Here is a 15,848-nt window from a genome sequence, read left to right as displayed (position 1 = left end):
TACGCAGTTTCTCTGTGGTGTTACATGGGACTGCAGATGACATCATCATCTGTCTTCAGCGTTATCACTGTGTTCTCTGTGGAGTTACATAGGACTGCAGGTGACATCTGCTGTACTACAGTACACCATCTGTCCCCAGCGTTATCACTGTGTTCTCTGTGCTGTTACATTGGAGTGCAATTGTACAGTACTGTACTATACTGGTCTGTTGCATTAGCAGCAACAGGAGGAGAAGACGCCGAGCAGGAGATCACGTGAGCTCAGCAGCAAGGTCACGTGGGACGCCACACGCCGCTGTTTTATTAGAAGCAACCAATGTTACTAGAGACAAAATTTTGGCTAAAAAAATCGGCCTTAGTAGATGTCAATGCTAGTAGAGGTTTTACTGTATTTAATATTCCGTTCACATCCCTTTCTTATACAGTGCAGTGGCCCCTATCCGCACAGTAGAATGGTATAGTCCATGGACTGGACTGTCCATAGTCAATCATGTGACCCCCCCCTGTGTTCATCTTACACTTATCAGGTATCTAAAGGCTTAATTACACTGGATGAGTGTCGGGCAAACAATACCCAACACTCGTCCCTGTATCCCCACACTCCCGTGCTCCTGCACAAGTGCTAGCACAGCTGGCTCGCACACGGAGCAGCCAGCATGGGCCGGGGCAATGCAGGAGATTTCTCTCTTCTCGCTCCCCCGCCCCTCTCTATTGAGATACACAGCGGCCTTTCGCTATGGAACGGCGGCTGTTTATACTTAACAATGAGCTTCATCGCTCATCTTTTATGCAGCATAAAAGATGAGCGATAAACCTCATCGTTAAGTTTAAACAGCCGCCATTCAATAGTGAACGGCCGCTGTGTATCTCAATGGAGAGGGGTGGGGGAACGAGAGGAGAGAAATCTCCTGCATTGCCCCGCCCCCTGCTGGCCGCTCTGTGTGTGTGAGCCAGCTGTGCTAGCACTTGTGCAGGAGCACGGGAGTGCGGAGACACAGGCACGAGTGTTGGGTATCGTTTGCCCGACACTCATCCAGTGTAAATGGGCCTTAACAGATAGTAGATTACTGAGGAACAGAACTCACACAGTATTACTGGCTGCAGTGTCGTCATGTCTGTGGAGAAGCAGCTCTTATATTTTTCCCCACCATCTCCTGTGTGGGAGTTTTTTCTTCCAGTTGACTTTATTAACCCCTTAAGGATCAAGCGCAGTAAAAATATACGGCACTTGGTCCTTGGCTTTAATCCCTGCCAATAGCAGATGTACAGCACAGGATTGAGGTCTCTTTCAGACGGGCGACGCAATATTGCCGTGAGAAAATCGCAGCGATTATTGCATTGGTGGTCTGGGCGATATCGCTGCGTTTTCTCATGGCGAAAGCCAGATTTTGTGTCACTACAAAGTCACGTGAGTTTGAAAAACCCCGCCTCCAGGATGTGCATCCTCTGATTGACTGAGCTGTGGCGCTCGAGAGCCAATCAGAGCCAGCGTTTGATGAACCAATCATAGCCATTCATTGAAGCGCTGGCTCTGATTGGCTCTCAAGCGCCGCAGCTCAGACAATCAGAGGAAGCGCTTCCTGGAGGCAGGAATTTTCAAATCCCTGACCAGTAAGAGATGCCTGAAGACAAGTGCCAGAGCTGCAGAGGAGACGCGGCGGAGCTGACAGCACCTCTTAGGTGATGTATTTGGTTTTTTTATGCATCTAGGGCTTATTTTAGGGCTTTTTACAATAGGATTTCCTACTATAAAAGTTGTTTCACATGGCAGGCTCCATAGGGAAATATGGGCTACAAAGCACCGCAAATTGCGGCAATATTTAGCAATCCATGATTTTTTTTCTCACAATTTTCTTTACAAAACATTGCTAATGGGAAGGAACCCATTGGAAAGCATGGGCTTCACATACACGTGATTTGTAGCACTGTCACATCACAAGAAAATCACACGATTTTGTCGTCCGTGGGAAACAGGCCTAAAGCTTCTGCCCCTGCAATCCAACAAGAGCAGGTTGGGTTCTCAGCTGTCAGTCACAGCTGAGATCCCGGAGGAGAAGGGAAAAGTGGTTTTAAAAATTGAAGTGAAAGGGGAGGAAAAAAAAATGCAATTACTCCGCCATTCGAAGGGCAAATTTATGGCATACGCACTGTAGCAGGTGCCACCAAGGGGTAAAAGAGTGTCTGCCACTTTGTAAAGTTAGTGGGGTGGCTACATAGTTCTGCTGCTGCGGCCCCGCTGACTCTATCGCTGCTTTTCTTTTTTCATACTTGCACCCGATCACACCTTTGTCGTTGAATGCCCTGTGATAAGACATGAAATACACGGGAAAAAAAGTCTTTGGAAACTGAGATTAGTAATGCTTTGCTCTTGTACTATAAATGCCCAAATCTAGCTTTACTTTTTGCATGTGTGTGTTCTGGGTTGTCTCTTCTAACTGAGGACCCGCTTGTCCAACAGCTGAAACCCCCGGTGGCCAAACATTTCTCTTGCAATGTCTGCTGCAGTATTACATAGCGATATAGAGATTAATATGCGACGATGTAATAGATGCTGAGGCTGAGTCCTCCAAAGGATCTCCCCTCTGGCTAATAAAGGGGTCTCTAATAAAGCACATGGATTGTCCAGATTGGATAACCTTTCTTTAGCATGAAGGATATTGTTAACCATTAATAGGCTAGTTATCTGAGAATGCTGATGCTTATTGTCTGGTAATAGCCGTACTGGTGCGACTGGCTTATCTCGTCTCTAAAGCATTCTAATAGCTCTGTGGTTTTGGCCCAAAGAGCCAATAACTTAGCGGAAAAACAGCAAATCTCACAAACAGCTTTTCAATTCAGGGCTTGTTTATAGTATCAACTTTGTTTTTCCTGAATTTCTGGCAATATAAGTAGTTTTCTGTTTGTTTTTGCTGAGGGAGTCTCCCAGTGACTTGGAATCTTGATATTCGCTTTCAGTATCCTGCTGGCTCTTCGTGACTTACGGAAGGTTATGTGACTATGCTGAGCCCTGTAAGATGTTGTGGGACTTCTGATCCCTCCATGACCTTAGTTGGCTGAAGTCCAGGGTTAAGTCACACAGGCTGAAGGTCAACGCCGACTGTATAGAATGAACTGCAAGAACATTTCCACATGGGGGGTATCTATGCAATAATACAGTATAAAGCGAAATTCAGATAGCCGGATGTGAGTTGTGCCCGAGATTCTTGGGTGCAACTTGTATGAGACAGCACGTGGACAGTTATGTATATCTGTGGGGGCATTACACATTGCATGTCCTAGTCTCATCTGTGATACGGAAATATATATTTTTTTTTCATATGGACCCTCGGACATGGTCCTACATGGACAGCACATGGACCTAAATCGTGGCTGTCTAAAGAGGCCTTAAGCATTATCTGTAATTGGTTCTGTAATTTAGGACTATGATGCTTCACTACAAAATACTGTATGTTTGGTGTAACTTTGTAGTCATCCGCCTCCTTTTGAGAATGGGAAGAGACATGAAACACCCACTGAGCATCAGAAAATGGACTTTAGGTCTCCTTCATGCAGGAGTATTTGCACACACAAAATTTACATGCGCAATATTCAAAGAATAGAATTAATTGTTATCTATGGGTTTGTACACATTTCCCGTTTTTGTGAGCGCAAAAAAAGGACATGCTCTATTGCATTTCTGCAGCGAAGGTCCCCATAGAAGCAATACGTTGTGCAATTCCATGAAAAAAAGTACACATCTCAACCTCATTAGGCTGCACAAAAAGTACCTTAAAATGTGCCCTCAAATACGTTACGCTGATATGTGTGAATTTGCAGGTATGCTTGTGCGAAGAGCGATTGATGTTTTTTCTTTTTGTAGCCCACAGGGTGATTATTGGCTCTGTCATGCAGTGAACATCTAAAAACAGGTAGCATTGCTTTTTTTTTTTTTATCAATTAGCACATTTTCAGGGAGCAGGAAAGAAGAATGTCTCTGGATGGAATCGAACAGCCATTGACTATAATGGGGTCCGTCTGCTTTCTGCCCAGCTTTTGGACGGAAGAAAAAGCACTGCATGCGGTATTTTGAGCAGGATCTGTGACGGAACTTTCGGATGGAGGTTCCAACGCAGATGTCAAATCAGCCTTACCACTAATTGCCGGACAGCACCTGGACTTGAGACAATGACAAGTCTAGATGCGGAGCAGCAGTTAGATGTAAATCATGAGAGTTACCTGCAGCCACAACACTCGTTTAATAGCACCCTTAGGGCTGACACCCACTGGCGATATTTTCTTTCTTGCGCTGCGAGAGCACGTGAAAACTCTCGCCTCGCAGCGCAAGAAAGACGCCGAAATAAGACCGGGATATCGCCAGTCTTTTCAATGGGGCCAACAGCAGCAGTGCTAGCCCCATTGAAAAGATATGGAGAATACTGCGGACTTCTGTCACAGCTGTGGCAGGAGTTTCGTTCATCCCCGCAGGGACCGCGGGGGTAAAGGAGTCCTCTACCACAGCTGTGGCAGAAGTGCAGCATGCTATCCCATTGCTTTCAATGGGATCGGCGCTGCTGCCGGTCCCATTGAAAGCAGTGGTTTGTGGCAAACCCTGCAGTATGATTTTTCGGGGAAGGGCTTGAAATATAAGCCCTTCCCTGAAAATCAATAAGCGGTAAAAAATTTTTTTTTTTAATTACTCGCCTCTCCGCCGCTCAGACGCGTCCTCTGGCTGGCTCCCCGACACTGCTGTCCAGCACTTTCAGCATGCCCTGAAAGGGCTGTGCTGATTGGCTGAGCGTTCAGCCAATAGCAGCTAGTGCTTAGCTATTGGCTGAACGCTCAGTTAATTACAGATAGTGCTTAGCTATTTATTCATGAATAGCACTATCTTAGCTATCGGTAATTGGCTGAGCGCTCACCCAATAGCTAACCACTAGCTGCTATTAGTTGAGCGCTCAGCCAATCAGCCCAGCCCTTTCAGGAGGCGGGGAAAATCCCCGCCTGCTGAAAGTGCTGGACAGCAGTGTTGGGGAGCCAGCCGAAGGACGCGGCAGAGAGGTGAGTAATTTTTTTAACTTTTTTAACCACTTATTGATGATTTTAAGGATACGGCTAATATTTTAAGCCCTTCCCCGAAAATCATACTGCAGGATTTGCCACAAACCACTGCTTTCAATGAAAGCAATGGGATAGCATGCTGCACTTCTGCCACAGCTGTCACCGGTTTTCACGCCCGGCCGATATACGGTGTCGCTTTCTGTAGGGGGAGAAGGCAGGCTGGGCCGGGAGCAGTGCACTGAGCTCTCGCCCACTCTCCGCCCCTCGCCACTATTTGCAATGGGAGGGGACGAGGTGAAAAATAGCTCCGCCTCCATCGTGGCCCTGCCATTGCAAACAGTGGCGAGGGGGCGGGAGCTCAGTGCACTACTCCCGACCCGCCTCCTCCCCCTGCAGAGAGGGACAGCGTATATCTGCCGGGCGTGAAAACCCGGCTGATATACGGACGTGTGAATAAGCCCTTAGGCTGCTTGTTAACATAATGGTAGTGCCACTGGAATTGGTGTATGGCCGAAAAGGTGCAGCGAAAAACACAGGTTCACAAATACAGATAAAGTGCATGAAATCCATGTGCTCCACCAGCGCTCATGCTGCATGGTTCCAGCCATGCAGCATTCCTCATGGTACAACTGCTATATGTAGAAACAGCCTTATCGTGAGTAATATTTAGTTGAATCATGTCTCTCTAGGTCTAAGCCATCAAGGATGAGCGAGCACCATAATGTAATAACACAGTAACATAGTATATAAGGCAATGTCCATCTAGTCCAGCCTGTTTTAACCTCCTTGTTGATTCAGAGGGGGCAGAAGCCAATTGACCCTTTTGGGGGGAAAATTCCTTCCCGATTCCCTAATGGCAATCAGACTAATCCCTGGATCAACCTCTAATAGTTCCTACCTGTTTTGTATACCTGGATCAACAACCCGATGGTCACTTAAAAATTATATACATGATCAACATGTATTCTAATATGTAACCTTTTTCACTGTTGGCATTACATAACCACATTCCATTAGACACAAGTTCACATGCTGCATGGATAGGCAACTTCAGTCTACTGTGTATCATGAGAGCAAGTGCTGACCACACTTTACAGAACAGTATTAGGCCTCATGTCCACTAGGAAAATTGATTTAGCAAATCCGCGCAGGTGTCCCGCACGTGTGATCCTCGTATATTGGGATGCATTGGACACCCGCAGGTAAGTAAATACCTGCGGATGTTGTTTTTCCCTGCCGCGTGGATCACACGTGTGGGAAATCACCCGCAGCATGCTCCATTTTCTGCGGGTTTCCCACACGGACGGCTGCCGCAGGCTTCCATGGAAGCCATCCGTATCCGGGGCACACCCGCAGCTGAATTTCTGCTCTGCCGCAGGAAAGCAGGGATTAAAAAAAAAAAAGAGTGAACGGCACATGTGCGCAACGGACGGGAACCTGCAGCGTCCGGACAGGTAAGTATAATCAATTTACAGGCCTTATGTCGGTGGGAAAGTAGGGACCCGCTGCGGAATTCTGCATGGAGAATCCGCACGGGCCCGAATTGCCTAGTGGACATGAGGCCTTAGTCTGGTTACCATTGTAGTATACTATTAGTGTAGATTTATTGCAAACTTTTTATAACCACCCCTCACAAATGATGTTTCCTTTTACAAAAAATATTGCATCACTAGTTGGAAGCAGGAATGGGTCTTTCCACTTATCCTGATGTCTGTAGGTTTCACTCCTGGTTTTGGCTTACAAATACTGATGCACAATACTGACCAGAATACTGTAGTGTGAAACTGGCCTCTTCTAGTTTTTTTTTATGTCCTCTGCACATTCAATATGGTCTCATTATCTAGGTCCCCCCATCTTTTCTTATATTAAAAGTCCTCCCAATGTGCACAGTGCACTATCTGTATCCATATAGTGGGCCAGACCAAGATCCCCAATATTAATATGAAATATAATAGCCATTGTCTTTTTAACTCTTGCAGCCATACTGTATTTGCACATTCACCAAGATCACAGAACCAACACAATGTATACATGAACTTAGTGCATGACTAGCTCGTCATATGATATTGTCATTATGGATGCCTTAAAGCAAATGTTCCATCTTGAACTTAACCAAAGGTCCTTTTTAGATGAGCCGATTTATCGTTTGAACGAGCGAGTGGCGTCCGAGTTCACTCATGCAGCCTGTTTTAGACAGGCAGATACAATGTTGGCTCATTCAAATGAGAAATCATTCAGTCTTTTGCATTCGCTGTATCAGTGAATGCGAATGACTGAATCAGCGCAGTTCAAACCAATCGATAAGTGCTACAGCATTCCAAATCCCCTGCAGAGACCTAATGTAAAATCAAACACCTGGCTACCTGCAGCCAACAAGGCGCTAATTCTTGTAAAGTTGCTGAATTTGGTGTCAGCCAGGATGCATGTCATCACAGATCTGGACTAACAAGGCAGTACTTAGTACTAACATTACAATGTACACTATTACAGATCGAGTATAGTCATAGTTAATAGGACAAGTCTGATTCCTTCAGCTTCAGCTTTTCTAATACTGGTATAGTATTTCTGACAGTCCAGCGTCTGTGAACTATGTCCCTTGTGCAGTCACATGTTTTGGTTCAGCCATAGTAGAAGAATAATGGGTTAATTTTAAAGAGTTCATCAAAAGTACTGGCGGAAGCGGAGAATGTGCCAAATATGTCAATACAGGAATAGCTCTGAGATGGGGAAAACTGGGTCTGGTATCTCTTTGTAAATTCGTATGAGAGCCAAACTTTAATTCCTGTGAAAATGGATATTCCATGAGGAGTTGACTGTGGAGCGACGGTCAGACCAGGACACAGCAAATGAATGAATGCGACGTCTGGCAGTGAATGACTTGTCATCAAAGCTGCATTTAGTTCAGAACAATTGCCTGTCACGAGAATTTACCGCTCTCGAAGCAGAAAAAATATTACTGCCTTCAAGAAATGACCTAAGTTGCAGGCGCTGGAGACTAACCAGTGGGATCGTAGACCAGGTTCAGTGGTGACGACACATTTTGTTACATCTGTCTGTGAATCGAAGAGGAAAAATACAATTAGAATCCACTCAGCTGTAAAGTTAAATATAAAAAAAACAAACATAGGGACTAGTGATGAGCGAGCATTGCTAAGGGCAATTGCTCGAGCGAGCATTGCCCTTAGCGAGTACCTGCCCGCTCGGAAGAAAAGGTCCGGGTGCCGGCGGCGGGCAGGGAGCTGCGGGGAGGAACGGAGGGGAGATCTCTCTCTCCCTCTCCCCCCCCCCCCCCGCTCCCCCTGCTGACTGCCGCAACTCACGGCTCCCTCCCGCCGGCACCCGAACCTTTTCTTTCGAGCGGGGAGATACTCGCTAAGGGCAATGCTCGCTCAAGCAATTGCCCTTAGTGAGTATGCTCGCTCATCTCTAATAGGGACCTTTCACACAGGACGGAATAGTCTGCATGATGCACTGCAAGCCGCCATAAATTCCACACTAAAATCCGCAAGCTACCTGCTGAATCTGACGCGCAATTGAAAATAGCCTAAAATCTGCCTGCAATTCAGCATCAAAATCTGCAGCTACATCTGTGGATTTCGGTATGATTTCCTCTACAGATTTGGCTGTTTCCTGCGGTGTAATTCCATTCCATGAAAGGTCCAAGGCCTCATCCCCGAACAATCCATGTTTGATCAGTATTTGTAAACCCAAACCTGAAGTGGATCCAAAATACGAAACCGTTATAAAATATATTCATTGAATTTTCTCTCTGTAGATTCCAAATCTAAATCAAATATTGATGCAAAATACTGACCAAAATATGGATCCTTCACGGATTGAGGGTGAACATCCCATCAGTATGAAGGGTTCTTCATATTCTGCTGGGAGCTAAATTGGAGATATTAACAAACCTTAGTCTAAGGGCCATTTTGCAAGGGACTACTGTCTCAGCAATAATCTCTCCTGTGCTTTTACGCAGGAGCGATCATCACTCGGTGAATGGAGGCGGAGCAGGAGAAAGATCGTTCCAGTCTGCCCGCCTCCATTCACAGTAAACAGGCAGTCATTCATAAACGAACGACTGCCTGTTTACACAGGCCGATCGTCATTTGATTTTTAGGTCTGCACGATCTAAACAATGAACGAATTCTCATTTTGTTGTTCAGATCATGCAACCATTTAAAAGGAATGATTATCATCCAGATTCCAATGATTCAGAGAGATTCTGAACTATAATCATTCATTGTAAAAGGGCCCTAATGTTTGAGTGCTCTACTGTTTACTAGATAGAATGAGATCACCGGGGAAAATCGGGTCTGTTAACATTGTCATAGGATTTCTTGGCAGTCTAGTTGTTGCCTGATGTAGCAAAGCTGAATGAGCAATATGTCATATATCATAGGTGTTTATCTAAAGCACTGCGGATAAACTTATTAAAGTCAGTTATCAATGTGCAAAAAATAAGTAGTTAATTGACCAATAAAGTTCTGCTAAATCTGTACTATAGTCACAAAAGTTTAAGGGTCGTTCTGCACCGTCCCATAAATTGACGTAACAACCGCTAATTGATGATACAGTAAGTCGATCAACACTCATTTATGATCATTTTACACTGGGCAAATGGTGGATGAATGGCTGCACCTGCTCTTGGCAGTACATCCCCTGCTTAGAAGAGGAGATGTGCCGCTACCAATCATTTTTATGCGCACAAAAATATTGTGACCAGCCAATAAATGAACGCAAAGGTTTAACCACAAACGCAATACGCAGTTTAGGTGTCTAAGAAGATGCATGATTATAAAGCGTAGCGCCTTAGGAAACACCATGGACTGAAGGCATGGACTTGAGGTCTTCTGTATTACTGTCCAGCGGTGTGGAGTGTGAGGCCAGAGGCCCAGGAGCTTCACTATGCACTGCAAGCAATATAAACAATACTAGATATAGCCTCAGACAAACAAATGTGGAACAAATGAAAACGAAGTTACATAAAGGAGCAGGCAGGGGGGTGGGGAGTCAGTAGTCCAGTTTAGAGACTTTTGGAAGGGGTAGGAGCATTTCGGCTGGGGTAGGCATGTAATAGAACCCAATAGTAGGTGGCAGTCAGCAAAAAAGCCAAAAGATATTATAGTTGAGTTCAGGTCCAGGAGGCAAATAGTAGTTGAACAGGTGTAGTGCATCTTAGCCAATGTCCATGTGGAGTGTATAGAAAGCAGTACCAATCAATCAGGAGAGACTGAGCACTGCCAAGATTTCCAAGCATGCTCTGGGTGATAAGGCCAAGTTCCAGAGGCGCAGAAGGTGATAACCAACTGGTCATGTCTTTGGCAGACTATGATGATCCAGTGTTGTTGAAGGAACAGAAACCTTGGGCAAGGTAGCCTGATGCATTATAGCAATAGAACATCTACTGCCATTCTGTGGAGCTGGCGGTGAGCTACGTGAAAGGCTAACATCTAGGAATCATAAAAGATAGCAGGAGACCACTTCAGTTACCATCTTGTTGGAGTACAAGAAGCATGGAATAAGGGACTTCTCTTTAGGTAGGTATAGGCCCAGAAGGCTATGCTCAGCAAGGTCTCCTTGAAGGGTAGACATCAGGGGAAGGGCATGGATCCAGGTTATACATTTATTTAGTTAGAAGGGTTCCAGACTTTCATGAACTAATATGAAAATCTGCACCACATGTCAATTTCCGCACAGATTTCATGTGGATTTTTTCAGCAGCGTGTGGATGAGATTTGTTTACATGTGATCCCCTTCACTATTACCATAAATACTACGGATTTTGGGCAGAAGAAAAAAAAATTCATATGGCCATAGCGTCTTTTGTTATTTAGAGAGGTTATCTCATGAATACAACCATTTTTCCTAAAATCCTGACCGTTCAAACAAATGGTTGCCCATGGAATGCATACACTGGCGAGATCTGTCATAGTGGGAACCGCTTTATGTTCTTTATTGTCTCTGACTAATAAAATAGAAATAAAAGGTAATAAAAAGAACATTACATGCAAGACAGAAATTTTGTACTTGCCACAAGACAAGGGCACTTTAAACAGGAACGTATATAAATTGTGCATGATGGATTAAACTAAAAGTTCCAACTATACAGTTCCTAGAACCAGCCTTACTACATAGAACCAGGGAGCTCTATAGTATGCCTGGCATCCAGCTGGAACAGACATTGGGGAGGAGCATTAGGAGGAAAGTGCTCTCTGTCAGTTACTCTTAACCACAATAATAAGGTCGAGAACACTCCTAGAGATTTTCATGAATTTAGCTTGCAAACTGCAGTTTACAACAGATCTTCCAAATGTCCTTTTCAGCTGGATGCCAGGCACTATATACGGACCACAAACTATTGCTGTGGGAGCTGTATAGAAGTAGTTCTTTATTTTTTATGGGCTGTATATATAGAGTATATTTAATACAGTGGGCATCCCCCCAATATTTCATGTACATTTTTATATTTATTTATGCTAACACTCCATTATTGAGTCTCTGCGTATTCTAGGGGGAGTATTATAGTGCACCTGGCATTATTTTATCTGAATAACACAAACCAAGTAATCTAAATGGTATCAGGAATGAAAGCCACAGTCTGGACTTGGTTTCCCAATGAATTCCTGGTATTTTAACTGCGTCACAGACCTCTTAATCCAGCTTAAGAGTAATTTGAACTGCAAGTCATTAAAATATGGTAGGGTACTAATTTCCGTATGCTTTCTTTGGACTTATTCTTAAGTGAAATTGAGCAGACTGGAAAGACGGATATACAGTAGAGTCAAAGTAGATTAGAAGCCACAAACTCCTGTGAGCCGGGTACAATGTACGGTAACAGGATGCTTAATTCTGAACGCTGGCGAATCGGTTACTGTAGGCATCCTCTTGAGAATCACAAAAAAAATCCATTTGTATTGATACGGTAGAGGAGTACAGGATGAAAAAAAAGTTGGAAAAGTTGGAATTAAATGTAATAGTTCATTATTTAGGCACTGTTCAACAGTGAATCTTAACATAGTAACGTTAGTATGTAAGGCTGAAAAAACACTTGTGTCCATTTAGTTCAGCTTATCCTCCTGCACTGTTGATCCAGAAGAATGCAAAAAACTCCATGAGATAGAAGCCAATTTTCCTCATGTCAAGGAAAAAAACTTCATTCCTGACTCCAAATCTGGCAGCCGGAATAACTCCCTGGATCAGTGGTTCTTCTAAAGTAATCAGTGACTATAACATGTAATATTATTACACTCAAGAAAGGCGTCCAGACCCCTCTTAAACTCTTTTATCGAATTCGCCATCACCATAGTCACACTGCGCTTACAGTAAAGAACCCCCTTCAATGTCGGTGTCGACACCTTTCTTATAGACGTAAAGGATGCCCCCTTGATACAGTCGTAGTCCTGGGTATAAATAAATTGTGGGGGAGATCTCTGTATATAGTAATCTTATGGGGTCTGTCTGGGTTTCTGTCCGACTTTTTGGTAGTTTTGTTCGCCTTCTATAAATCTATAGTGGGACTTTATAATAAATATATAGAAGGAGGGATACTAGAGAGGGTGCTAATTGGAAGGAAGGAGGGGAAGGTACTGAAAGGATGAAGCACACAGATTTTTAACTGTGTTATATGGTTAAAGGAGATGTCTCGAGGAAGCAGTGATTTTTTTTTTTTGCCCTGTCCCCCTAATTAAACATACATTACTAATTACCCCTGTAAATGACTTTTCTAGCTGGTTCGTACTTACCGTTCCAGCGTTTCAGTAACTTATAAAAGTTTCCCCAAGATGGCCGCCGGCTCTTTCCCCGTCGCTCGCTGCAGCCCGACGTACGCGCTCCCGAGACGCTGCCAGCTGTGTCTCCATGGCAACCGGACGCCCCGCAGCCGCCGACCAGACGCCTCGCAGCCGCCGACCAGACGCCCCGCACCGCCAGGCAGCAGGTAACCGGCGCTAGCCCCCGGCTCCCCAGCGCTACGCTCCCGGCTCCCCAGCGCTAGACCCTCAGCCCAGGTGAAGGCCCCGGAGCCCAGCGCTGGGCTCCGGGGCCTTCACCTGTCAGTGAACATCACCCCCGGCCTAGCGGCAGCCCCCCCCGGCCTAGCGACAGCCCCCCCATCGCAGCGGCAGCCCCCCCCGGCCTAGCGACAGCCCCCCCATCGCAGCGGCAGCCCCCCCCGGCGCAGCGACAGCCCCCCCGGCCCATCACTTACCTGGACAGCTGGACGGCAGGACAGCTGGGCGGCTTCTCCGGCAGCTCGGCAGCTCTGCACCTTCCTCTAACAGAGGAAGGTACAGAATGGCCGCTCCAGCGCGCTCCCGAGCAGTGACAGCTCGTCTGCGCATGCGCAGAAGAGCTGTAGCGGGGAGCACACTGAAGCGGCTCGTGCTGAATGGAGAAGACCGGACTGCGCAAGCGCGTCTAAAAAAGCAAGCTGCCGGCGAATTTAGACGGAACCATGGAGACGAGGACGCTAGCAACGGAGCAGGTAAGTGAATAACTTCTGTATGGCTCATATTTAATGCACGATGTATATTACAAAGTGCATTAATATGGCCATACAGAAGTGTATAACCCCACTTTGTTTCGCGAGACCACCCCTTTAAATGTAAAAAAGCTAATCACTTGGCCAGAAAACAAGTCCAAGGACAGACACTAGACCACCGAGGTACCACCCAGCAACTGTTCTAATACCAGGTAGATTAGGGTTGAGATAGTGTTTCAGAATTTTCTCCACAAAAGGAAGAATCTTATGGAATACTCTTTTTTCCCTAGGTTTGCCTCCACCCAGTTCATGGCAAGCTACATGGGAATGGGACCTGAGCTGCATTGGAGTTGGTTCAATCCACTATCAAGAACTGTTTTTGTAAATTTTTGCAATGTGGTATGTGAGATGGTAAGTGAGCAAAGTCCAAGTAGTGGTGTTTAGAGCAGAAGGTGGTTCATGATTCGTAGCTATTAGAGATGAGCGAGCATACTCGGTAAGGTGATATACTAGAGAGAGCATCGCCTTTTTCGAGTACCTGCTGACTCGTCCCTGAAGATTCGGGGGGTCGGGGGCGGTGCAGGGCAGCGAGGGGAAGCAGGGAGCAGAGTGAGAGAGATCCCTCTCTCTCCTGATCCCCTCTACAACCCCCCGCTCACCCCTGCGGCCCCCTGAATCTTCAGGGACGAGCCAGCAGGTACTCGAAAAAGGCGATGCTCTCTCTAGTATATCACCTTACCGAGTATGCTCGCTCATCTCTAATAGCTATCCTTTTCCAGGAAGATTTCCTGACAAATATGTAATGTCTATGGGCATCAGTCACATAATGAATGAAGTGCCTCAGTGTTTGTTTGCAAATGACTTGTATTAATTTATAGTTTGTAAATGATTCTGATGTATTTTGCAAGCCACATGGTAAGCCATGTACAGATGCAGCAACAGATGTGTGTGGGAGGCCAAACTGGAAACTTATCAAAGTTGTAGGTGGAGCTGCATGATATAACTAGGCAAAAACATCTAGAGCACAATATAAACTACGACGAACACTTATAGATAGACATTTGTGAATGGAGTGGAGGAAGAGATACTTCTAACTACAAAAGCCACAGTGTTGATAAATCTTGATTTTTTTTTTTGCACTAAGGTTGCAAATGAAGGAATAGAATGGAAAGCATAAGGGTAAGTGAATGGGGTAGATGTAAGTTCTCAGTTCTGTTTTACACAGTGGCTGTGAGTACAGCCAAGCCAAAAACCTACTGCACACTGATGAGGGGCAAATACCCCAGAGTACTGCCATCCAATAGGTGGTGCTGCAGAGGTATTGTTCCATCTTCCTTATTTGCATATACTAACAAAGTATTATGCAGGTCCTGGAAGAGGTCATGGTTCAAAGATTTGAGCTCTAAATGTGCAGACAGCACTATCAGGGTTGTATATCACTAAATCGGACAAAGCACTATCAGGGGAGTTTATGTGTGATACTACTGTCAGAGGCCAAGGCAAGTAGAGCTCCATACTTGTCTGTGGGCTGCCACCTACCTACCCATCAGTTGCTGCATGGCAGCTACAACATTGTATTTCTAAAATAAAAATGACCTATTTAATACTTGTTAAACCTGGTTTCCAACATGGTGCCATTCCCTATTGTTCCCCCTCCTTTATTGACACACTAAATATACGCTATGAGGATACAAAATGATATTATTCATTTTGACTTCAAAAGTCGATGGGTCACTGAGCTTAAGAATTATAACAGTCTTCCTTAAATGGGTTCTGTCATTAGAAAAAAAAATTTCAATACTTACCTATTTCTCCCCAGGCAGCCGCATCTTCTCCTCGACGATCTTCCCTTGGCTCCTTCAGTCCCCCGGGTCACCTCACCTCAAGCCAGCTGGATCCTGTTCTTCCTGTGACTTTATGTGCATTGTCAGCATTCTCCTTTCTACAGGGCAATGTATGCTACGTCACTAGTGATGTAACGTTCACTGGGTAGCAGAGAATGCCGAGCTATTGCTGAGACTGCGCATGCGCACTGTCTCACTGCAGTAGTATATGAACATTAGCAACAAAACAGCGTGCTTGTGCAGTCTCAACAATAGGTTGGTATTCCCTGCTAGGCAGTGAACGCTACATCATTAGTGACGTAATGTACACTGACCTGCCGGAAGGAGACTGCCGAGAATGGATGCTATACAATAGGAAGAAGAAGATCCAGACGGCTGGTGGTGAGGTGATCCGGAGCACTGGAAGAGCCATGAAAAGATGCGGGGAGGAATAGGTGAGTAATGTTTTTTTTTCTAGTGACAGAACCCCTTTAAGTGCGCACCGAG

At 45.3% G+C, this 15,848-nt stretch overlaps 1 protein-coding gene across 1 annotated transcript in view; it reads right to left on the bottom strand.

The window, feature by feature from the left end:
- Positions 1–6,685: 6,685 nt before the first annotated feature.
- Positions 6,686–15,848, bottom strand: part of BOK (BCL2 family apoptosis regulator BOK) — a 34,437-nt gene continuing 25,274 nt past the window's right edge. Inside the window, exon 5 of the mRNA XM_066598558.1 lies at positions 6,686–8,089. Within this exon, the coding sequence (XP_066454655.1) occupies positions 7,964–8,089 (126 nt within the window). The 3' untranslated portion in view covers positions 6,686–7,963. The remainder of the gene's footprint in view (positions 8,090–15,848) is intronic.

The sequence above is a fragment of the Eleutherodactylus coqui genome, chromosome 1 (assembly GCF_035609145.1).
Source record: "Eleutherodactylus coqui strain aEleCoq1 chromosome 1, aEleCoq1.hap1, whole genome shotgun sequence".
In the NCBI taxonomy this organism is placed as follows: domain Eukaryota; kingdom Metazoa; phylum Chordata; class Amphibia; order Anura; family Eleutherodactylidae; genus Eleutherodactylus; species Eleutherodactylus coqui.
Note: the sequence above shows the minus strand (reverse complement) of the source record. Positions and strands in the feature narration are given on the sequence as shown.